The sequence below is a fragment of the Tachypleus tridentatus genome, chromosome 13 (assembly GCF_004210375.1).
Source record: "Tachypleus tridentatus isolate NWPU-2018 chromosome 13, ASM421037v1, whole genome shotgun sequence".
Lineage (NCBI taxonomy): Eukaryota > Metazoa > Arthropoda > Merostomata > Xiphosura > Limulidae > Tachypleus > Tachypleus tridentatus.
Genome location: NC_134837.1, coordinates 153,332,952 through 153,358,678, shown reverse-complemented (window position 1 = coordinate 153,358,678; position 25,727 = coordinate 153,332,952). Strand labels below are relative to the sequence as shown.

Here is a 25,727-nt window from a genome sequence, read left to right as displayed (position 1 = left end):
TCCACAGGATGTGATTCGTCATCTCATCGCTTCCATGGGCAGGAGATGCCAAGCAGTTATTGATGCTCACGGGGGGCATACTCGCTATTGACGTTGAGTGACGTTAAACTTCAACTAGTGAGCGTGGACTTCGCCTTTGCAGACTTTGGATGTTCAGCAGTGAATGTGCAAAGTTTCACACATGTCATACAGAACTACCCGGAATAAACTTGTAAACAATTTATCTCAAATTTTGCCTTTTGCGTTTCTTTTTTTGAAGAGTATATAATGCACTAAAATATATCTGTAAATTCGGCTTTAAGTTTATTTAAAAAAAGTTAAAGACACATATTCTCTCCTTCTGTTCTCCATAGGCTCAACGGTAAACCACAACGCTACATCTCGGGTTTCGTTACTCATAGTGAACACAAGACAGACAACTCATTGTGTAGCTTTATGATTGACAACAAAACAAACAAAATTTTCTTCTATAAACTACCTGAAATTTACATGTTGTACAACATAAATTACAGTTAAAGTTAGCAAACTGTTGGGAACCAATAGGCCTAAATATTGTTTTAAAAATCAAGTTCACTGCAGATTTAAGCCGTAGCACAGTGGCTCACAGAACGGCTCTGAGTTTGTTTGTTGTTTTTTAATTACAAAAACATTTAACCTATAGCTCTTGTATCACATTTTGACCGATTTGAGATCTAATAACAGTTTTGGACTCGGAAGGTCAAACCCTTTAAATTGATACATTTGACTGTACCCTGTAATCTTACTAAAATAATTTTAATTTGAAGAAAGGCTGGAAAAGATCCTGATGTGTAATAAAATTGAATTATGCTTGGTATTGCTGGTGTAGAAAAAATATAGCTAATAAAAAGGAAAAAGGTCTGTCTCATTGGTGAATTTATTCTGATATTTCCTGAGAGAAGTTCAAGTGCCACAACCATTGAGGATTTTATCTCCTTTTTTTTTTTTGTCACATTCATCTTTATTTGTCCATTGCAGCTCAGAATTGAAGGTTCATACAAGTAGTGTTTCGTAAGCCTTTTGGTTTTCATTGTATAGACCAACTGATGAGTTTTGGTATTGATCAAAAAGCTTCCTGGCCAACGCTTGTGAAAGACAGAACTGAAATGCTGTTTTTACAATTCTTTGAATTTGCGTCGCAGTGGACAGATTAATCAAATTGTGAAAAAAAACCATCTGAAGTTAATTTTGATTTTTACCACACAAGCTATTTGCTAGATTTTGGTATTAATTCTTTTAAGTTCTCATGCTTTTTCGTACGTGTTACAAAAATTAAAGATCGATTTATATTTCCAAAGAAACAAAATGTGTGACGTTTTAGTGTGTATTCTAAGTATTAAAATTACTGCTACTGGTTAAGTGTGGATGAGTCGCAGTGAACAATAAATATGCTCAGGTGGAAATGCTTGTATTCTAGTTTGTTACATATATTAACCACTGAATGTCAGACAATAAATGTGTACAATGTTAAGTAACTCAAAAGTAAATGCACTTTCTAAGCTTTACTTTTTTAATATATGCGTTTTTGACAGTTACTTTATTATAGTGTATCTTTGGAGTTGGAGATTATAATTTATATTTTTAGATTACACGGAGTTTGTGCTGTTTTGTTTTTCATAATGTCGATTTATGGATATTATTTAAATATTGCATATAAAAGAAGTTTGCGACGTTAACTTTTCCGGAAATGCTGAAAAAATGGGTACTTGTTATCTCAGACAACGAGGTAAAAGTCAGGTATACTATTACGAAAAGCGAAAACACCAGGAAAAAATCAAAGGTTTTGAATCGTGCGTGCTTTAAACACTCCATATAGCATCGCATATAAAACATAATGTCATTTTGAGGAAATCAGGAAATGGGAGAAGCAATTGTTAGTGGCCATCCTCGTTATGCTCTCAAGGTGCATGCTTGCTCGTTTTAAAAGGTGCATTACTTCAGAATCTGGGAAATACTAAGTTTTTAGGCCCGGCAGAGCCAGGTGGTTAAGGCACTCGACTCGTCATTCGGGGTTCGCGGGTTCGAATCTCTATCCCAGCAAACATGCTCGCTCTTTGGCCCGGCATGGTCGGGTGGGTTAAGGCGTTTGACTCGTAATCTGAGGGTCGCGGGTTCGTATTTCGGTCGCACCAAACATGCTCGTCCTTTCAGCCGTGGGGACGTTATAATGTGACGGTGAATCCCACTATTCGTTGGTAAAAGAGTAGCCCAAGAGTTGGCGGTGGGTAGTGATGACTAGCTGCCTTCCCTCTAGTCTTACACTGCTAAATTAGGGACGGCTAGTACAGATAGCCCTCGAGTAGCTTTGCGCGAAATTCAAAAACAAAACAAAGTTTTTAAGAAAACGAGAGATCCGAATTGGTATCCTTTTTCTATGCCTTGCAAGCTGAACTGGTGTTTTTCTATTTTTATTTCCAGATCATAAAAATTTGTTGACATACTAACATTAGGATAAACCAGTTATTATTTCTTATTTGTAGTTTGTCTCAGTTAAAGTGAAATAAATTCTGTACTTCGGTTATAAGACTTCGAGATCTCTTTTCGTCCATTTGGTGGAATGCCACGTGTAATGTTTGATTCCCCCCTCCAACTTAACAGTCGAATACAATATATTAGAATGGAAGACGCCAGCGTTTTGTCCTAGCGAGCGATTTGTTTTCTCACATGAAATAGAATTGATTCAATTTGTATTCTGAGGCGTTTGAGTTTTTTATAACCTTTGAACCCATTATTTTACGTTTTCGTCTTTCGTTGATTTCAATTACATAATAATGTTTGCAAATGTATTAAAACAAATAAATACGCGTTGAGTGCCTATGGTGTGGAACTGGATAAACTCAAGACGTGATTTAAAAAAAATCGAACATTGTACAATAACTTCATTCTACAATTAAATGCCATAAAATAAATATTATACAAAAAGTACAACAACGGTTGAGAAGGGCACAGAAAAAATAAGTTGCATCAGCTAGAATCTGAAAATAAGAGTCATCTGGATAATAACATATGAATAGCAGAAAATAATTTCATAAAGTAAAAGGAATACAAATTATCCAAAATTTGAAGATGAGAAACACAAATGATTCTGATAATTGTAAGTTATTAAATTATATTTAGATATTTCTAAAATAGATTCAGCACAGCTTAGAGAAACGTCATTTAGACTTCAAGTGTGATTGGAAATTAAATATTTACGAATGAGAATAAATGACAGAGAATAGCAAGAAAAAAAGAAAATTGTTAATAGACATAGGTGTCTCTGTGAAGGATCCCTAAAATTAAAAAAAAAAATTTTAAGTTATCACATTTAAAATTAAGTTAGAGAACAAATGTATTTGAAAAAAGGTTTCTCAATACTGGAACTTTACCTCAAGTAGACATAGCGTAGTTGGTAAATTAAAATCCTATGAATGTTTCAGGAAAAATAAATTAAATTTTGATGACCAAATATTAAAAAAAAAGAGAGATAAACTATAACGAAAAGTAAGAAAGGATAAGTATTAATGTAATGGAAGCTACACAAATGTTTAAAGATTTATTTATCATATGGGAAAAGTTCCCTCTTGGTCGGCCCCCCGCTAGTCCAGCGGTATTACATCGCTAAAATCAGGGGTTCGATTCACCTCGGTGGGCTGAGCAGATAGCCCAATGTGGCTTTGCTATAAGAAAAACACACTCTTCTCTCTTGGTCGTAATCCGAGGGTCGCGGGTTCGAATCCCCGTCACACCAAACATGCTCGCCCTTTCAGCCGTGGGGGCATTATAATGTACGGCCAATCTCATTATTTGTTGGTAAAAGAATAGCCCAAGAGTTGGCGGTGGAAGGTGCTGATTAGCTGCCTTTCCTTTAGTCTTACACTGCTAAACAATGACTAGCGCTGATCGCCTTCGTGTAGCTTTGCACGAAATTCAAAACAAACCAAACCCTGCTGGGTAAACGGTGAATTTACAGATATATAAGAATAAAATTTATGGCTAGATTTTCCGCTGTGGACAAAGCGCAGATAAACGATCATGTATTTTTGCGCTACATAATTAACAATCGACATATAACACAATTTATTAATCAACATAGGACACGGTAGTTATTGGGAAGGTTGCAGTGGTGTGATGATTAGCCTTACAACGTTCATTTTAGAAATATAAAAGTAAAAACATCATTAACATAAATGTTTAAAGATTTATTTATCATATGGGAGAAGTTCTCTGCTTGGTCGTAATCTTGAGGGTCGCGGGCTCGAATCTCCGTTACACTAAACATGCCTTTTCAGCCATGGGGGCGTTATAAAGTGACAGTCAATCTCACTATTCGTTGACAAAAAAGTAGTCCAACAGTCTTTCACTGCTAAATTAGGGACGGCTAGCGTAGATAGCTCTCGTGTAGCTTTGCACGAAATTCGAAACCTAGGTAAGACTAAAGTTAAGTAACATATTTAGAACAGTATGATTTCCTAGAAAAAGTTTTGAAAATGTATTATTAGGGTTATCGTGTTTATAAATAATAAACTGCAAAATATTCAACAGATAATTATTATTGGTAGACATGGAAAAAATTAAATTATTTGAATGTTTTGTGGCGAGTGGAAAGTTAAATTAATTTCAAATATAGTGGTCGAATATAACCACTTTAGTAATTTGAACATAGCTCGTTAGAATAATAATAATGTTTTTATACGTATGAATTATGTAATTTGTCAAGATGAAACACTTGAAAATATTAGTATTGAGAGATTATAAAAATATTATATAGCTGATACTGAAATAATAGTAAGATTATATTACAGCATGGTCAGCGGAAAGTAATGACACTCAAAATTATGATGCCTTTTATGAAGTCAACATATAACATATGGAAGATTTTATTCTTAAATACAAGACGAGGTTAATTTTGTATCAGGATGATAATATCCTTATAAGGATATAAGTATGTTGGTGCAGTAAAACCTTTTTGATAGGAAGTAAATTTTGTGCTGAACAGGAAATTGATAGTCTATTTGGTCGATATAAACCTGTGTGAGAAAATTAATCAAATGACTCCCAGATAACTTTGTGCTATAAGTATTTTTCATATTTCCAGGATATTAGAAATAGTAATCGATCTTGCTAAGAATGTGTAACTTTCGGTTAAAATAGAAAAATAAAGTTTCAGGCGCATTTTTAGCAGACTAGACAAAATTTGTTGTAATATATGAAGCAAAAATTTAGGCATTGAATGTTAGCTAATGAACATGTAGTTAGATAAATATATCCTTGATGCAATGGGATGAGTCACTGAAAACTTAATGTATCTGATGTCGACAAATGATGCTTGACATAAAAAGATAATGTGTACCGCAGACTTATATTTGTAGACGTGTTCGTTGTTACGAGCCAATCAAAATGTGGAAAAACGATATTATTTTTATAAAAGTGGGGTAAGTAAAATTAATTTATTGAAGACTTAGAATCAGACGCTTCAATACCACCTTGATATTTAATGTTTTTTTTTTTTTTTTCCTTTTTATTCAATCACATGAAGCTCACCTTATTTCTTGATATTGTGTACCAAGGACTGAAAATACGTGGTGTAGCTTGATGCTGTTGTTTTCGGTTTGCCGTGAGTTGAAGTATACAGCTTATAAACCATTTTATGTTTCATATGTGCAAATTTACTTTGATACTGGGAAGATAGTTTTCGTGAATTAATTTCACCTTTTGTTTGTTTTGAATTTCGCGCAAAGCTGCTCGAGGGCTATCTGCACTAGCCGTCACTACTTTAACAATGTAAGACTAGAGGGAAGGCAGCTAGTCATCACCACCCACCGCCAATTCTTGGGCTACTCTTTTGTCAACGAATAAGTGGGATTGACCGTCACATTATAACGACCCCAACGTTGAAACGGCGAGCATATTTCGTGTGACGTGGATTCGAACCCGCGACCCTCTGATTACGAATCGAGTGCCTTAACCACTTAGCCGTGCCGGGTCTCACTTTTGCACATGGTAATAAGGTATTGTTTTTGCTCCCTTATTGCTCACGTTAAGCTGTCATTCTTCTGGAGATGAACTATTTGTATTATCATAATTATGTAATAAACAACAATATATTTAAATAATTACTTTTTATGGCTTTCCTTATTGATCAGTTTGGTATGTTTATTTGAAGATAATATCTTATTCATGTTGCTTCTTTAATGTGAATATTATTTCTTTGTAGTATATATAAATATCCATATAACCTATTATAAATATGTATTTATTTAAAACGTTTTCTGTGGAAGTTATATAAGGTGAAACTACTGTCAGATATTTCAAGCTAAAACTAAAATCCTCACATTATTTTTATGGCAGAGGTGTTTTTTTATCCGTTGCAAACTTCGGAGATAAACTAAAACTGTATTCCCCGTGTTTCAGTGTTACGAAGGGATTACAGTAAAATCCTGTTGTGAACGAGGTCTCAGAGAAAATGAGATTGAACGAGAGTTCGGTTTTCACTCATTTCGCACGAGACCATCGGCTTTGTAGGTAGGGAGAGTTAGTTGTTAACTCATCTGACCAACTACAGTGATCACATTGCTTAGAGGAACAGCGCCTGCTGAATGCTTTCTCTTTCCCATAACGGTGGTTTTATCCAGATCACATTTCTGTGATAAGCTCTTGTCGAAAGGCGGCCACCTGTATGAGACTTCCTTCTCACATTGTTGAATGTGAAATATTACAGGCTCAGCTTATAACTAATTATCAAGTTTATAGAAATTTCTTCGAAGATCTAACGGACCATGAGGTTCTTCGCCAGGATCAAGATTTACTTGCTTTTAAAAGTATGCTTTTATTCTTTTGTTTCGGCATAGCCGTCCATACGAGCCTTTAATATTAGGTTTAACAATTAAATAATTTAATTCGTAAGGTTTTTTAATTATTTCCTAAGTGATTCGCAGCTTACTCTATTGCATTTCTTACAGACTCGTCAGTATATTGCATTTCGGTAAGTAATTGTTATTTCAGAATCAATTGTAAATTATAAAGATTTCTAAACTAGTATCTGACTCACCGTTGTATCACTTCCTACTAAAAACCATTTAGCTCAAGAACTGATAGCAATTTATTTCACGGGCATTGTTTTCAACCTTGTATTTTTGTACTGTTGTTTAATTTATTTGTCATATATATTACGGCCCGGTATGGCCAGGTGGATAAGACACTTGACTCGTAATCTGAGGGTCGCGGGTTCGAATCCCCGTCACATCAAACGTGACATTTCAGCCGTGGGGGCGTTATAATGTGGCGATAAGTCCCACTATTCGTTGGTAAAAGAGTAGTCTAAGACTTGTCGGTGGGTGGTGATGACTAGTTGTTTTCCCTCTAGTCTTACACTGCTAAGTTAGGGATGGCTAGCGCAGATAGCATCCGTGTAGCTTTGCGCGAAATTCAAACCAAACCATATAAATTACTTTAACCAAGAAAGCTGACGCCGTCATCACTAATACATCCAACAGTTCTTCGCTGTAAAATGTTTTCTACATTTTCCTACAGAATTATTGCTTTTTTTCTTGGTTAAAAATTTTATCAAATATTTCTTTGCTGGCCACCCACAGGTTTCCAGTGAAAGACTCGCCAAGTGATCGAAATGGTATTATGATAGGAAAATATTCACTGCCCCCTGGGTTACTGTTAGTGGTCGATGTCACCCGACTTTCGTACTCCGATGTAAGCTGGACCAAGGCTACTGGCCTTCTTTCACTGCTCTGGCGGAACTTGATCCTCCCGTCGTCTGTAAGCTATCGATAAACGACTGCGTGGCAGCAGTAACTGACTGTATTATCCAGGCAGCTGCTTAATGTATTCCTTAAATCTCGACGTTTTCCACGATATTTTTGTCCGTGGTGGAATCTTGCCTACCACACGGCATGGAATGCTTAAAAACGGGCCTGGGATACCTTTCGTAAGTATCCCACACTTTCGAACCGTATCGCTTTTCAGTGGGTTCCGTGTACATGCTCGGCAGGAAAAACACTAAAGCCAGAAGGAATCTTGGATTAAATTCACAACCATCATCTCTTCTACCACAAGTTCAGAAGTTATATGGGAGAAGATTCGAAAGGTCAGTGGGCAATATAATTCTGTCCCCCTTTCGATCTTGTTTACTGATGGCCAGGAAGTGGCTAATAACCGGGGCATTGCCGATACTCTCGGCGAAAGCTTTTGCCGGATATCTAGCACTTCTGCTTCATCCTCCTCCTTCTTAGCTATTAAGTCTCGGGCAGAGCTATCGCCTCTTTCCTCTCGGGCTGATCGTCTCTGTGACTATAATCTTCCCTTTACGTAAGCTGGTGGAACTCAGGCTGGCTCTTCATCGGTGTGGCAGTACATCTTTCCTTCTCTTGCTATTCTTCTGGTTGTTTTTAACCGGATATGGCAGGAGAATGTTTTTCCTGAGATATGGCATTTTGCGAGACTTCCATTTATATGGGTTGCGTGGCCATTTGCCCATTTTCATTAAAAAGAATTTTAACGGTTGGTATTCGTGGAAAAGTGCTCGTTGACGTTGCAGCTGAGCCTGTCTGCTCTGGCGTTATCACTGCTGTGCCTGTTTCATACATGACCTGTGGTCCTGTATTTAAGGTTCGACTACGCGGCAGTTGGCAGTCGACTTGGAGTAAGCAATGTGAAAACAAGCTTTTCCAGATAAAATCCTCTGTCGGCCTTTGGCCGTTCGTTACCGTTAGGATCGGAAAGAAGTTGTCCTAACTGGACTACGCATTGGTCAAAGTTTTTTAACTTATCGTTTTCTTTTATCTGGGTCTGATGCACCAATGTGTTTTGTCTGTGTGGCACTAAGGTCACAGTATTGTACATTTTATTGTTGTGGCATTGTTACGACTCTGAACGACAGCACCATTTCAGACGTTTTGTCTACAGGTTTACCCCTAACGCTAGACAGTGTCGTTGGCGATAGTGACATTATCCACCTTACAAATGTTTTTAGTTTTTAAAAGCCATTGGCCTTTTAAATACTGTTTAAGTTTTTGACTCAAAAATTGGAGTTTGTTTTGTTTTAACGATTCCTTTTTACGAATTTTAATAATTTTACTTTAATTTTTTTATATCGGTTGTTTGGCGCAGATATCTTAGTTATTTTGCGCTATAAAATGCAAACAACCAACCGACCAACATTTCGACCCATCTATTGTGTACCCAAATGCGGCTACCGACATGTCTTTACGAAAGAAAGTTCAATATCAATTCAACTTGATGGGCTGTTGATGAGTGAAGTGCCTTAAATCGCTGTTAAGTTTTCTAATTGTTCTCAAAGCTCGTGAGAAGTTTAAGCGATTTAGGTGAACTCTAGTTCATATAATAAGCTAACAACGCAAAATTATCTTCATAAGTGTTAACGCGGGTTCGAATCTCCGTCGCATTAAACATGCTCGCCCTTTCAGCCGTGGGAGCGTTATAATGTAACGGTCAACCCCACTACTCGTTGGTAAAAGAGTAGCCCAAGAGTTGGCGGTGGGCGGTGATGACTAGCTGCCTTCCCTCTAGTCTTACACTGCTAAATTTGGGATGGCTAGCGCAGATAGCCCTCGTGTATCTTTGCGCAAAATTCAAAAACAAAGAAACAAACAAACATAAATGTTAAAATCAATAATAATAATATATATTTCCCAGTGTCCTGACGCTACAATGGCACAGCTGTGTATCCGCGGTTTTATACCACTAGAAACTGTGATTTGATACTTGTGATGGTCAGAGCTCAGATATATCATTTTATATCCTAGTGCTTTACTACAAACAAACATAGTGGCCTTTCGGTTATCCTGAGGACTTATAACATTGAAATTCTGGATGCGGTCTCGGTGGTGTGTGCCATCGTGCTTCAATAAATCAAAGAAACAAAATTAATATTTTAAGTTTAAAAGTTTTCCTTTGATTTACTAAGACCAAATTTAGCTTTGAACGTTCCATGTTTTTAGCGTGTTGGAAATCCCTGACCACCCTGTCTAGTTAAAGGTTTCCTACAGTAAAATTTTCACACCATTACACTGAAACAGAAATCTGATAACAAGTACGTTGTTACATGTGGTGTTATCCAGAGAGTTATAATGAAACAGTCGCCTTATGACAGATATATTGTTAACTATGGTGTTGTGAAGTTTGAAATTTTACTCATTAAAATACTATTTTTAATTTTTCTTCCAATTTTATACTGTGTCTGTGATGTAATTATTATTTAACTTGTTTATTTCTGGAATCTGACAAACAATAATAAATTGTTATAGAACTTGTTAGAGACAATACATATTGAACCCATTACTTAACCTTGCCAACGTGTAAACGTTACGAACTGCTTTGAGTACTGTGTAAGAAATTACTTTTAATAACAACAGTAATCGGATTTATTTCCTCCATTCAGATATAGGCCTTGTATTCTGAAGAATACGCACTATATGGAATTGAACACTATCCCCAAGTGTAACTTGTCCTGCAACAGTTTTGTTATTTTTGCTTTTACACGAGATTTTTACAGATATCAACAACTATTTAATAGTATTTTACAAGTATATCAAGATATTAATAAATAGTTATGGATATTTATTTAAACAGCAATTTTATTTATCAATATATCACGTGACTGTAATGGGGAAAATAGAGTTTAAGGTGAAAGAGAAGAAATAAATTGTGGACGTAAACAACCCGAGTAACTATCAGAAAAGTCTTTCTTTTAATGAAGTAATTAGCTGGTCCATACAACCACTGAAAACATAATACAAGAAACACATACGTACATACACTGGAGCCAAAAGACTTGTGTTAAAATTTAGCAGCAATTGAGAGAGCTAACAATTCTATTCGTAAGAACTGTTACAGATAGTACAGGAAGACCGAGAATACAAAAAAAAAAAAAAACACGAGGGTATTTAAGACGTACTATGTACAAGGGGTACAATCTTGATACAAGGGGTACTATCTTGATTTTATTCTTTACTGAAGGGGACTTTTCGACATGTTAATTTCTGCTGCATGAGAACGAAAAACAACAAGAGAAACGTACAAAACATAACATATTCGTATATAATGTTTTTTATGCTGAAATACTTGTAATGATAATATTGGTAAAAACATTTGTACGTACACATTATAGCTGGTTTCATAATTTTCCATTCAAAGGCTACCTAGTCGTAGCCATTCCTAATTTTGAAGTGATAGGCTAGACAGAACGAATAGGGCATTTATATGACTTAATAATTTATTAAGCAAAAATGATTTACTTTAAAAAAGTGGGGGAAAAAGGATATGTGGAACTAGCTAACACAAGGGGATGAGGCCTATATATTTAGTTTAGTTCACGTAAATGTCAAAAGTTTGTCAGATCATACCAAGAGACATTTGGCATTTACGTGTATAGTTGGAAAACTTGTTTTATAGGGGTGGGTCTGGAATCGACTTTGGGCTGTGATAATATAGGTCAGGAAATCTTTATATATCCCTTCAATATTTAAGTGACATTTATTCAATTTTTAAACATATTAGAGTAAATTCTAATAAGTTTCAAAAGGTAGGAAATTTCTTAAATCGTGTAGATTAGATTTGACAGTTTTCTTTGGAACTAGGTGTTCTTAACAAAATCACTTTGTGGTATTCAAAGAGAAGAATCTTTAGGTTTTGTAAAACTTCATTATGTAAATATTCTTCAAAAATTTCAACTGCTAAACATCTTTATTCGCTTTGATTTCTTAACGACTCTGCTGCATTCGTAAAAAGTCGATATGTTGCTTTTATTACCTCAACCTTTAGCCTATCGTTAGTTCAAAATTTAACGTTGAGGTAATCATAATCTTCAGCTATACTTTGCTTAGTATTCTTTTCTTACTATGTGACGTCGAAACGTTATAAATGTAAAAAGGTATACACTACAAGGTACGAAGGAATGAACATTTATTTCTTAAGATGAGTTCTAACAGTACTGAAACCATGCGTAAATACACAAGTACACATACGAATTTGTACTGTTTGGAACATATGAACTTTTTCTAAAATATAATTTAGTATTTCTTAGAATCGTATTTGTATATGTGGCGTTAGAAATGTCTGATAACACGTAACATGAGCACAACAACAGAACTTGTTTACATTGTTCAATAAGTGAAGTATATATATTTTTGTTCTATGGATTGTGTTTGCCTTTTTAAAAGAAAGGCAAGTTTCCCTGTGTTCTAACTCATTTATTGAGACTGGTGTATTTATTGGTGCACAGTGTAAAAGAATAGCCCAATAGTTGGCGGTGGGCTGTGATGACTAGCTCCTTTCACTGGTGAATTAGGAACGGCTAGCCTTCGTGTAGCTTTGTGCGAAATTCAAAACAAACCAGCCAAACCTGTATCTTATATCACACACTATATATATATTGCAGGATCGAAACCAGTCGCCAAAAATGCTCGCTCTTACAGCTGTTGTAGCGTTACAATATGACCATCATTCCCACTGTTTGTTGGAAAAGAGTAGCTCAAGAGTTGGTAACGAGTAGTGTTGACTAATTGTTTTCCCACTCGCTTCTCATTTCAAAACTAGGGACGACTTGCGCGGGTAGCTTTTGTGTAGCTTTGCACAAAATGTCATCAACATATGAACAATTATAATTTATCACAGGGTTCATGTATATCCCAGGTGCGTTTGTTTTCAGGACGTTTTCTGTTTCCCACCCGTAAACGTACCTAAATCTGGTCTTCAAGGCTGTGGCTTGACTTGTCAAGTGCTCTATAATTGTACCTCATTTCTTTCTTTTTTATTTTAATTTTAACTTATTGAAGTATGTTCCTTTAAGTAATTAACTATTCATTTAGTTGTTGTTGTTGCTATTTTTCTTTTAAATTTCTGGTTTTAGCGTTTTCTTGTCGTTGACTGTAAATAAAAAAAAACAACATTATTATAAAATTCTAGTCTGTTAGATTGATTCATCCACATCCAACAATTCGCACACCTACGCCTAGTAACAATATCCTTTGAACTTCCTTTTGTTGTTGTCGTTACTATAGACGTTTTCGAATAACAAAACGCTTACATTAGCCAAGAACACGATATTTAACTTAAACCATTATGTTTAATGAACATAAGGTCATTAATGGTCGAAGTAATGTGTTTTAGTGAGATTTTAAATATGAAGATGTACGGATTTAATCTTCGTGAATGTTGGTGTCGACAAGTTTTTTCTTTCAATTTTCTTTATATGTTATCCTAATCGCCTTATCAAGAAACCGAATGTCAAACACCTCAAGATTGTTGCAAATCAGCCAAAACATGCCTCTTGGTATATGATGTGTCAAAAAATAACCAAAATAATTTGAATTTCAAAAACATTTTTGTACTGGTATTTTAGTTGTATTACAGTTTCCATACAATCTGTTCTGTCCTAAAGTTAATATATCGCAATGTTATTAAGATGTCTGCAGTGTTATTTTTTATTATTGCAATTCAATTATTAAATATTGTTATGCAGTCAATTCTCGGCTGTTTTTTGTGAGTTTTTATTTCTTTGTATGAGGGTAGGAATTGTGAGTTAAGTGCGGTAAAGAGAGAGAGAGTTACATGTAATTTATCTGCAATGAGACTTCTTCCAAATTTCCCGAAATACAACAGAACAGATTGCCTAAAATTTAAAATTACGATTTGTTATTATTAAAATATGTAACTTAGTTTAAATAGTGTGATTCTTCGGAAATGCTTTTGTTCTTTTTACACATGTAGCTCGATGACAATATCACATACGTTATCAAGCCCGTAAATAACTACCGAAAATTTACAATGACTCTCTAACCTTCTCGAATATTATCCAATAATCAAGTTAATTGTACTTTGTTGTTTTCTTAGTGTAAAGATAAATAAACAAAGGACTGTCTGTACATTTTCCAAAGCGGGTCATTGAACCCTGTATTTTTGTGTTGTTACTTCTTGAACATACCGCTGAACGCTTTTGAATAATGTTTAATTATAGTCTCTCTTGGACCTCTGTCACACATGTACAAGTATGTATCGCGTAATGTTCTTTTTCTCTTTTTTTTTAAATATTTTTATTAGGCTTATGCTATCATCGCTGTCCAAAAATCATTCAACCCCCGCAAAAGAAAATTCTTGCTTAAACAATGTTTGTGTAAGTTAGCACTCATCAATGACACCCGTTTACGTAGCGATTTAAATAACACTAATTTGTTTCACTGTGGTATCTCGGGAAACATTTTTTTTCTTAGGTGAGTTAGGCGTTGGGTGTTTCTAATTATCTGTCCGTCTGTACTATAAGAGGTGATCGAATTGAAGGAGAAACTGAAACTTTCTGATTTTAAGAATATTTATTAGAAGCATTTCAAGTTTTCCTCTTGTGAACCTTTTATAAGTTGAGTGCTAACTATAAATAGAAAATTGGTAAATGCCACCATAACGTTTTACAACAATACAGAATCCTGTAGAACATTTATCTGAAGGGAGGCTAAGGAACGCTAGGGCAGCGTTGTCTTTGGTTAATTAAAACCATATGCTGCCTGTATGCACTAAGTGTTCTATCTCATGATTGAATTTGTTAATTCAGGTGAATTGATATGCTCTACTGATCGAAATTTCTTTTCTATTTCACATAAGTTAGTGGTAATTGGTTGTGTTGATAAGAGTAAAAAGGATAGTATTTGCATGTTGACTTTTGTGTACATAGAATTTGATATCTCAGACTCAGTAGGAGTTCGTTTGTGTAATTTTTTTCCAGATTTTCTACGACTTGGTTAACATTCAATTTGTTTTGTGACTTTGAAAGCCATTCTTCAAGGTGTAATTTTAAAGAGAACTTTATTTTTTGTAATTCCTAGTAGAGTTTATAACCGTTACACAAAATAATGTTACTACCGTTACTGTTTTCTTCATGATCACATATTCTGCTCTTTTCTGTTGTAGATATACGAAAGTAATTTTTTTACTACGCTACTTCAGGCACTTGTATCATTTTTTAATCTGTAGTGCTGTGTGTCTTGCGTTACATTAGAAATGTCAATGAATGTTTTAAACTTATTTTTGTAAAGTATAGAAAGCACTTTAGCAGAGAGCATGGATTACTTACTACAGAGCTCTGTCCACGCACGTACAGTGTAGGTCATTGATTACACCAGCAATATCTCTTCAGAAGTTTTGGATTGCAATAACGGGATGTGACTTAGAGACAACTCTCTCGTGACTATCAGAACTAGCTTTTTTTTTTAGTAATTTATAGCGACAGTATTCTGTCCAGTCTGGTAGGCATGAAAGCCGTGCACTCTTTCTTTCAATGACTGAAGTTACGCACATTATATGATTTAACGCTTTACATAAATAATTAAGAGCGGTTTCTACATACGTTATATTGTCTTATCATGCAGTTAGCATAACCTCAACTAATTTTTGAAAGCCAGGATTTAAGTTGAATTTCGTTATTCACTTAATGTAGCACATTAGTTTTACACGAACAGTTTTAAAAAGTTCAGTTATAAAACAAGAAGGAAGTCTCAATAGTCGTGACACTTGAAATTATTTTAGGCAGGATTAGTTAAATTAATCTATGAGACTGTTTTGCTTTTTATAAGCTATGTTTCTGTGTGCCAGCAGTATCAAGTGTGAGTGTCCACGCGTATAACCGATTCAATTTTAGTACTCATTAGAATCTCTACCAGCTTACCCTCAAACATTTCTAGACAGAATCAGAATAAATTAAACTTTCAAACCGTGGGCGTGATCAAATACATCAGTCGAAAGGATGTGGCTTCCTGAGTTCAAAACTGTAATTAGATTTCAAATCGGTCAATAGGTGACGGAGCAACGAACTAAAAGTTTATACTCGAAAAAAAAAACAACCAAAAACTGAAAGCTGTTCCATGAGTCGATATACTTCGGCTTAAAGAGTCTAATAAGATACAAGAGAATTTAGACTCTTTAATTATTTCGTTTTTTGGTTCAAACACTTGTAATAAAAGCAATTACTATTGCAAAACATCGTGTACACCATTGAGTATTTTATAATAAAATGGTTTTTAATATGCATATCAGTAAGTCACATGTCATCTACATCCAATACAAAGTCGTGATGGAATGCCATGTATCACAACTATATTTTGATATATTTTCACGTTTTCTAAATAATGTTTTGACACCGAAAATTGACCGCTTTGGGGAAGGTTTTGAAACAGTTCCTTCCAACGCAAAATATATACATGTTCAGATCATAAAGACGTGTTCAGATTGGGGATTTAGAATCACCAAAACGAGGATGCTCCTTGTAATTAGTGGCAATGGAAAACAAAGGAACATGAATCAACTTGGAAAACCAAGACCACCCATAAAGCCATCCGCAACAATTTGTACCCTCAGTTATGGTAAGCAAAGTGCAGACTTTTAAAACAGGTGAGAATTCACGAACAGAAAGTTCAGTGGCAAAAGTGCATATAGTTACTCTCATGACATCTTCGCTCAATTGTCACGTACTTTAAATGGCTGGAGAGTCAAATGGGAATACATGCATGTAATTCCATATGAAGACATACCAGAAAAGTCGTTGTACGCAATGCCTGTGGAATTCCGTAAGATCCTACTTATGAAACGAGCTCTTGGAAATTGTCATCTGTGTTCTGTGGATGGCATATGGGTCAGATACTTTGGCCGTGACAGCCTAATGACGAAACTCCTTGTAATAGAAACTACTTTGCAGGACTATTCTCAAAGTGCTGTTCTTGTTATTATTTGTTGAACTTCGCACAAAGCTTCTTGGGAGCTCTATGAACTATCCGTCCATAATTTTGAAGTGATAAATTAGAGGAAAGGTAACTCGTCACCGCCAACTTGAGGGATACTATAATTGAATAATGGAATTTAACTGTCATTCTTTTTTTACTCACCCAAAATTGCGGAGCTCTTTTTTGTCCTTGCAGTATCAGGACTAGAACCACGAAACTCTACTTCTATAGTTTGATAAACAAACCACTGGGTTGCGTTCAGCCCTATATAATGCATGGTCATTAGGAAGAAAATGACTAGATGTAGTGACATGGACTGTAACGACGTGGTGAGGGTTCAAAATCAGTTTAATCTAACGTAGTTAACCTCTGTAACAGTTATAAACTAGTTTTAAAAATTATTTTACTGTTTTTTTTTAAACGTTCCAAATGTATTAAACAAAAATAAAGTATGTTATTACTCGGTAAATTAAAAGTCCTCAGGTAAAATGACTAACAACTACAGTATATTTGCATCACCTACCATTCAAAATAATGTATTCTACAATGACTTGGCTTATATATTCATTGTCTAATACACCCTGTAAACATTTTGTTTATGATTATATTACATCAAACAAAGCTTTAAAATGATTACTAAAATATTCTTGATAGATTAAGTACTTTTGAGGTTTCAGTAAAAAACCAAAAAGGAGGAATTCGAAAACAGAACAACTGAGTCGTCTTGTTTTCTCTAATAAACAGACATTTACTGGTTTTTATAAAGCTATTGTTAAAACTTTTTGCACAATACTTATGTACATTTATCTGTAAAATGTAAATTTTCTCCTTTTACCCATATATATATATATATAATTGTATTAGTTATTAATTGTACCGGAACCACAAGTTCATTTAAAATATAAAATAACTCTCTTTTCACTAAGAACTGTCCCGGCATGGCCAGGTGGTTAAGGCACTCGACTCGTAATCTGATAGTCGCAGGTTCGGATCCCGTCACATCTAACATGCTCGCCCTTTCAGCCGTGGGGGCGTTATAATGTGACGGTCAAACCTACTATTCGTTGGCAAAAGAGTAGCCCAAGAATTGGCGATGGGTGGTGATGACTAGCTGCCTTCCCTCTTGTCTTACATTGTTAAAGTAGTGACGGCTAGCGCAGATAGCCCTCGAGTAGCTTTGCGCGAAATTCAAAACAAACAAACAAACAAACAAAAAGGTAAAATTAATCCACGAAAACTATCTTCCCAGTATCAAAGTAAATTTGCACATATGAAACATAAAATGGTTTATAAGCTGTATACTTCAACTCACGGCAAACCGAAGACAACAGCATGAAGCTACATCACGCATTTTCAGTCCTTGGTAAACAATATCAAGAAATAAGGTGAGCTTCATGTGATTGAATAAAAAGGGGAGAAAAAAAACCATTAAATATCAAGATGGTATTGAAGCTTCTGATTCTAAGTCTTCGAAGAATTAATTTTACTTACCCCACTTTTATACAAATAATATCGATAGCCCTCGTATAGCTTTATGCGAAATTCAAAACAAATCAAACCAAACCACTAAGAAATAAAATACGATCATCAGGTTAAATTTGATCGTTCTTAGAAATAAATCACGTTGGTTTATTACATAATAACTTATCTTCCTCTTATGTTTTAACTTTTTTTTGCGTTTAAAATTCTGTAAATATGCTTCTTAAACATGAACTTGTTTGTTTCGAAAAATACAAAGTACTGTTAAAAGTTTTATAGTTTTATCAGAACATATGTTGCAATAAGTTTAACTACAGTACAACGATTAAAAAGTAAAGGAATAGTTCAGTTTTTACGTACAGTGCGGATTAGCTTGTTTTATCTACTGTTGGCAAAATTAAAACACCTATTATGTAATTGGTTAATGACAGTCGTTCATACACTTAAACACACACATAGTGGCATTTAAAGTTGAAGTAAATTAGTTTGACTACTAGTACGATTAATACATACGATTTATTCATATAATATTTTTGTTTCTTTTATAGAGCAATGACAGTTGGCTTTCACAAGATGGTGACCAGGTAAGATTGAAAACAAGTTCTCAGCAACGAAAAGCTTATTTGAATTTGAACGTCATTTTGGTTCAGTTGTTTCGTGGAATTTTTTTTAAAGTTACTGTACCTTAATTACTTAAAGTGGAGAGAGTTTATTAATTACAGCACTTGAATTAAGTGCACTGCGTGATTCGTGTGCTGTGTATAAAATTAGATAGAGAATACAAAGCTGATAAGGTATAGTGATGGGATTATACTGGTGAGGAAATAACAGAACATAGTGTGTTGAAGGGAAAATATAGAGCAGATTGTAGCTTGAAAAGGAAACCAAATTCAGAACGATGAAAGAAAAAAAAAAAGAGAAGCAAACAGGTGTAATGAAGCATGCGATCGAACAAAGATACCGACAAAAGCAGATCTGCTGTTTTGTTTGGTTATCCACTAATACTTGCTGTGACAGCTCACACAGTGTATGAGGATACAAGAAAGAATTTAATACTGTTGAGCGATCTCGGGCTGTCACCTTGATTAATTTTATGTTAAGCCATTAACATTAGTGTTCATCTGTAACCAAAGTACAAAAGCTTTTGTAAAGTTCCAGTAATAAACGCATACAAACGTATTTATATGCATACAAGTGTTTGCAAATTTGCCATTCTTTCGATTGGTTTTAATTTGTAAAAACTAAATAGGACTACCAGCAAATGTTACCAAATTGATTTCTTGTTAACGATTTTATTTGTTAAACAGTCTTACCATATTTTTATAATTAATTACTTTTCATTGTTGTTGGCGGATATTGTTTTTGTAGTGATGTTCAACAAAGCAAGTCTTACGGGGCAGTATTATTATCTATCGTTCTGTTTGTTTATTTCTCTATTTTATCTGACAAAGTACGTCTGTTTGTGAATTTTTATTCTCTGAAACTAAAAGCATTAGTATTTCGTGATGGGAGTATGGAGAGAAAACTGGAAACTGGAGGCCGGAAAAGTATCGACTTTTGACATTTTTCTTCCTCAGATGATCAACTACCGTAGTTGCATGGATTGTGGTGATATTGTAAAAAGAAATTAATAAATTCTTAATAAAGTATTAAACCTTGCATATCCACTAGTTACTGGTTCTCCGGTGGGAAAGCTGTAAGTTTACAAACGTAACAACGTGGCTTTGTTCTATAAGGACTAAAGAGACACCAGTGGCTGTTTAGATGTTCAAATATGCTTAATGAACCATTTAAAAAGCAACGAAGGAGCAAACTCCAAAACGATGAACCTTTGGAACACATTACAGCAAGTAAAATAATATGCTTTGTAGCGGCAAAGTAGTGGTAATGGAAAGAAAAGGATGTTTGTTTTTGAAATTAAGCACAAAGCTACACAATGGGCTATCTGTGCTATGCTCACCACAGGTATCGAAACTCGGTTTCTAGCGGTGTGAGTTCGAAATAAAAGCAATATGATTGCTAAATATGAAGGGAGCGACACTTTAAAACAAAAGTGTACATTCGGAAGACGTTACAGCAAGTAAAATAACCTACTTTGTGTTAACGGAATAGTTGTAAGGAAATATTAAGATGATACAAATAATGTGCAATGAAGAAGCAAGTAACTTTATAAATAGTAAACAGGATGAATTAATTGCTACATGTGATCATTGTATGTTTAAAAATGTCTGATTTGTTTTGTCAGAAAATATATTCTGGAAAATATGAACAAACGTGCAAATATAAACAAATAAACTTCAGAATGAGTTTATATATTTTACTCAAATACTGAAGGTTAATCACAATTTATAAGATTCAAATCATCTTCCAGGTTTGTTTAGTATAGTATAGTTTGTTCTTTGAAACTGTTTCGTCGTTGTTTTCTATTGTTCCCAGTATGATCGTCATGGATACGTACTATTGGCCAAAACCGTAATTTTCATCATAGAAGATGGCAAGGTCAATCTTAGATCCTACATTTCAAGGATGTTTCCACAGACCAACCAATACATGTCGGCTTTTAAATCCGTGTTTAACCAAAACGAGGTACACAGAAATCAGTTACAACCGAACTGGAGGATTTGACAGGCATGATGTCGAATAAAACAATTATGGTTTTAATGGTTTTAATTTTTCCACAATATTTCTCATAAAACAGCTGTTGATTTCAAGTGCGGCTGAAAATTTATAAATATTCGGTAGCTTTAAATCCGTGCTTATTATACTGTTAACAGTGCGAAGAGATATGCCTAGCTTAATCGCAATAGCCTTGTGGATTGAAGGGATTTTTATCCTAACGATATTCTTCATTTTGAGGATAAGTTCGTTGCTGTGGATTGATTTGAGGAATTATTTAGGAACCTCTTTCTGTCCTAAACATATTGTTTTGCGAGTTCTCCACTTCTTTTAGGAAAACTGTAAGCTTCTGTGTTTAAAATGTTCTGTACTTTGAATTATTTAACAATCAGTGAATTTGTTTTTTTGGGAAAGTACTTTTATATATCCCTCTATCCTTTAAGTTTATGTATGGATTGTAATTCATCATGCATCACGTCATCACACTGTTTCAGCATATGCAGGTTGTTTCTATACTTCCTTTGTAACTAGGCCCGGCATGGCCAGGTGGGTTGAGGCGTTCGACTCATAATCTGAGGGTCGCGAATTCGAATCCCTGTCGCACCAAAATGCTCGCCATTTCAGCCGTGGGAGCGTTGTAATGTGACGGTCAATCCCACTACTCGCTGGTAACAGAGTAGCCCAAGAGTTGGTGGTGGGGGATGGTGACTAGCTGCCTTCCCTCTAGTCTTACACTGCTAAATTAGGGATGGCTAGCATAGATAGCCCTCGAGTAGCTTTGTGCGAAATTCAAACACAAACAAACAATCCTTTGTAACTTGAAACTTCTTACAGTTCTTATGTTCATGAGCTATGCCATAATGATATATCGTTTAAAATATTAGTTTCTATCTTTATTTATGAGTTTATTGTTTTTAGTACTTAACTGTGAGTTTATAGCCAGTCATGTAAGTTGAGAACAATGACGAATCAGTGAGGAAGAGGTACTTTTAAAATGACGAGCCTTGATAAAACGAATGGGGATTTATTGCTAACTGTTGACTGTACAAGATAATGGGGTTATTATACTTGATATGAATAGGAATCAGTTTTTTTGTCATTGTTAAGGAGATCAACAGTACTATTTATTTTTATAATAGTGACTTTAAAAGTAATCCACTGGGGCGTGTGTTGTATGATTAATCACTAAAACTGTGATGTTATTTGAGACATGTTTTGATAAATCGTTGGATGTAACTACTTGCAAAGTAAATTTAGTTTGCAATCTCAGAATACCCCCAGTGGCGAGCTAGCGGTAAACTTACAGTTACAATATTAAAATCCATGATGGAGTGAGCGCAAATAGCCTGTTATGTCATGTTAAACAAACAATTGTACATTCTGAGAAATTTGTTCGATGTACATTGTAACGGGTCGTCTAACAAAGATAAAAATTTAGTTATTTGAATAATATTTTTCGGTAACGTATTGTTTACGCAGCACAAGTCAATCGACAGAAGTCGAAGTTGGGTGAAAGATAGTCTCATAGAGATAACATTCAACTATTATTGTTGAAATTGCCATCCTTTTATATATATATACAGTTAACATTCATAGAATATTTGCTGTACTATGCTCTCACGTATATTATCATACCATACAACTTTAAATAGATATTCGAGATAAGAATAGTATATGCATAAGTGGCAAGTTCAATTAATACCCATCAGTTGAGGTTGTAGAACTGAATGTTTTATCTCTTTATGTAGAATGTAAGATAGTATTTTGTTTAGTTTATAATATGCTTATCAAAAAATGCTGCTACACTTGTTAACAAGCAGGACCAGACCACATTTAATTTTTTATTACAAAATACGTAACAATGCAGATTGAGTACGTTACGCTAAAACAATTTTGAATATCCAAATCAGCCCGGCATGACCAAGTGGTTAAGGCACTCGACTCGTAATCTGAGGGTCATGGGTTCGAATCCCCGTCACAGCAAACATGCTCGCCCTTTCAGCCGTAGGGGCGTTATAAAATTACGGTCAATCCCATTATTCGTTGGTAAAGAGTAGTTCGAATGTTGGCGATGGGTGGTGATGACTAGCTGCCTTCCCTCTAGTCTTACACTGCTAAATTAAGGACGGCTAGCGCAGATAGCCATCGTGTAGTTTTACGCGAAATTCAAAAAACAAACAATATCCAAATCGGCAAGTCACCTAACAGTCATATCACAGTTGATAGAAAGTTGCGCTGACACAGAATGCATTGAATCTACATTTTGCTATCATGTAGCATCCCTTTCCAATACTGCCATCATATACTGTCGGGGATATAGAATTTTCAAGAAACACATAAACTATTGGCATCAGGACCATCTAGAAAGAAATCTGCAACAAGTCGTAATCTAGTAGTAGTGAATCAGCTGCATTTTCTTGTATCTGTTGAGAACCTAAAGGTCGGTATCTACTTACCCCAAGTTAGAGAACACAACATTATCAAGAAAAAAAGAACATTTGGGAAACGAAACTAACAGGTTGTGGGATAAATTTTCCAATCAAACTGTCTCTTTAACCTTCTTATATCTTAAGCACTAGAGAGAAAAACGGATATTCATGCTTTTTCATATGATTACACGCTAGTCACTTTGCCGGACGCAGCGCTTATAGATTTCTGTGAGATCGGGCTGTTGTTGTGATGGTCGTTGGGTAACTGTAATTTCGTACTCTATGTACATTATGGAAATTTAGCAGAGATGTGTGACATTCTTTAGATATGACAGCCTTACGACTGAGCCTTTTGCACCAAAATTAAACTGCATGGCTGTTATCACGATACACGCTCGACAGGTAAAGCAATACTGGACGTAGCAACATGGATTTTTATGACGTGGTGAAGCTCGAAAATAATTTTAGTTATTCCAAAAATAATGAGTTTGTGTTTCTGTCTACCACAGAGAATCGAACCGTGAAGTTTAGCGTTGTACGTCTGCTGACTTAGCGCTGTACCACTGAGAAACAAGGAGAGTGAAATAGTATGTTTAATTTTGCGCAAAGTTACTCTAGGGGTATTTCCATGAGCTCTCCATAGTTTTGTAATGATAAATTAGAAGGAAGGCACCTAGTCAACAGCACTCACCGCCAACTGTTAGACTATTCTGTTTGTATAGTGTAATTCATCGTCACAATGTGATGCCCTCATGGTTGAGAGGGTTAAAACATGATTGATAAGTGGTTTCGAACCCGCGAGCTGCAGATTGCGAGTCGAACACATTAACCACCAGGCCATACTAGACCGAGAGTGAAAGGGAAAAGAAAATAACTAAGTGAGAAATGTGATAGTTATATAAATGACAAAAGCTGAAACTCGTGAAGATAAATTCTATACCGTATATGCCTCGTGTATACACAGTTATTGAAATAATTTTAGAAATACTGATGAGACACATACAAACAAAGAGAAACAGTTACAAAGCATTAGCACAGCATATACAAAAGCGAGTAAGTTGAACAGTGCGATCGTATTTTGTATGTGAGCCCTTTGTTTTACACAGCGCAATACGCATCGTTTTCATGCTGCGTTACAGTTTCTGTGAGACTGTGGAACGTTGTTCCAAATGCCCTGTACCATTTATTGTCCACGAGGCAGCTAAACTGTTTGTCTTTTGACCCTATCAGTTTTCACATAAGTTCCATACAGACTCAGGAACGTTCATATTAGGATATATACGTGCAGGTTTAACCATGGTTGTTCGTTTTTGTTGTTCTTGTTTTTGGGTATTTTTTTCTGTGTGTATCTTTATCATGAATGTATCGTTTCACCATGTCTGTTGTATGCTTCGGATCATTGTCGTTTTGGAAATTTAACTCCCTCCTGATGAGCTCATTGGTAAGTTTAAAAGTATATAACGCTAAAAAACCGGGTTTCGATATCGGTGGCAGGCAGAGCATAGATAACCCGTTTCGTAGCTTCGCTCTTAGCCAACCAACGAACTCACCTGATGAGTCATGTTTCTGAGGAAATGACGTGTAGGTAAGAATCTGAATGTACTTTTGTGCACTAAGAGTGCCACCAGTTTTATATATATCCACAGCTACTGGATATCGTTGGCCGAACTGCCGTCCTTTACTTTCACTGATCCCTTAATAACCTTCATTGTAGTTGTTGTGTATTGAAAAACAACAACAATCGTGATGTTTGTTACTGAACAATTTTAGCTTGTTTTCGTCTGCGAATAACACACATCTCCATTATTGAACATCCAGCTGTTTGTAATACGATGCCCATTTCAACGTTTTGGTTTGGCTATCTCTGCTCATCAGCGGTTTAGAACAAAATAACTACATTTCCCGTGAGACCACTTTTTGATATTTGTATATCTTAATATTTTCGAAGTAAAATTCACATGTACGGTGTTTACATCAAAGTCGTCGACATTGTCAACCATCATCTGTCTTCTACAAAAATTACTCTGAAATACTTAAGATAGTTTTGAGGTAATTTTTTCTTTCACTGCCATTTCTGTTGCTAACAGTGCCAGTTTCACGTATTCTCGTCAGCCTTGTTTTCAACTTCTAGTCTTTGTTAGTAGTAGTTAAGCGCAAAGCTACACAATGGACTATTTGTGCTGTGCCCGCAAATATTATCGAAACCTGATTTCTAGTGTCAGAAGCCCATAGAGATACCGCTGTACTACTGGGGAGCTCAGTACTGAAACTTAAGGTCTTTCTCGAAGTTTTTCTTTTTCAGTACCCGTAATTGGCACAATATAGATAATATGTTGTGTAGCTTTCTGTTTAACAACGTAAAAACAAACAAAGAAAACAATTTTAAATCAGTCCTGGGAGCAATGACTGGAATAACAACATTACTACGGGACAGAGTGATTGTGTGCATTTAAGGTAGGTACTGCTT

The 25,727-nt window shown here is 35.3% G+C and overlaps 1 protein-coding gene across 15 annotated transcripts in view; it reads left to right on the top strand.

Annotated features, from left to right (window-relative positions):
* LOC143237638 (disks large homolog 1-like) overlaps positions 1 to 25,727 on the top strand; it is a 262,734-nt gene that overhangs the window by 140,103 nt on the left and 96,904 nt on the right. For 12 of the 15 annotated variants that reach the window (XM_076477117.1, XM_076477113.1, XM_076477112.1 and 9 more), the window contains one exon: positions 18,764 to 18,799. The exons of 1 other annotated variant lie outside the window; for it this stretch is intronic. In XM_076477117.1, the coding sequence (XP_076333232.1) occupies positions 18,764 to 18,799 (36 nt within the window). Of the gene's footprint in view, positions 1 to 5,982; positions 6,001 to 6,761; positions 6,819 to 18,763; positions 18,800 to 25,727 lie in introns of those variants that run through there. 2 more of the 15 variants (XM_076477124.1, XM_076477122.1) reach the window with 2 other exon arrangements.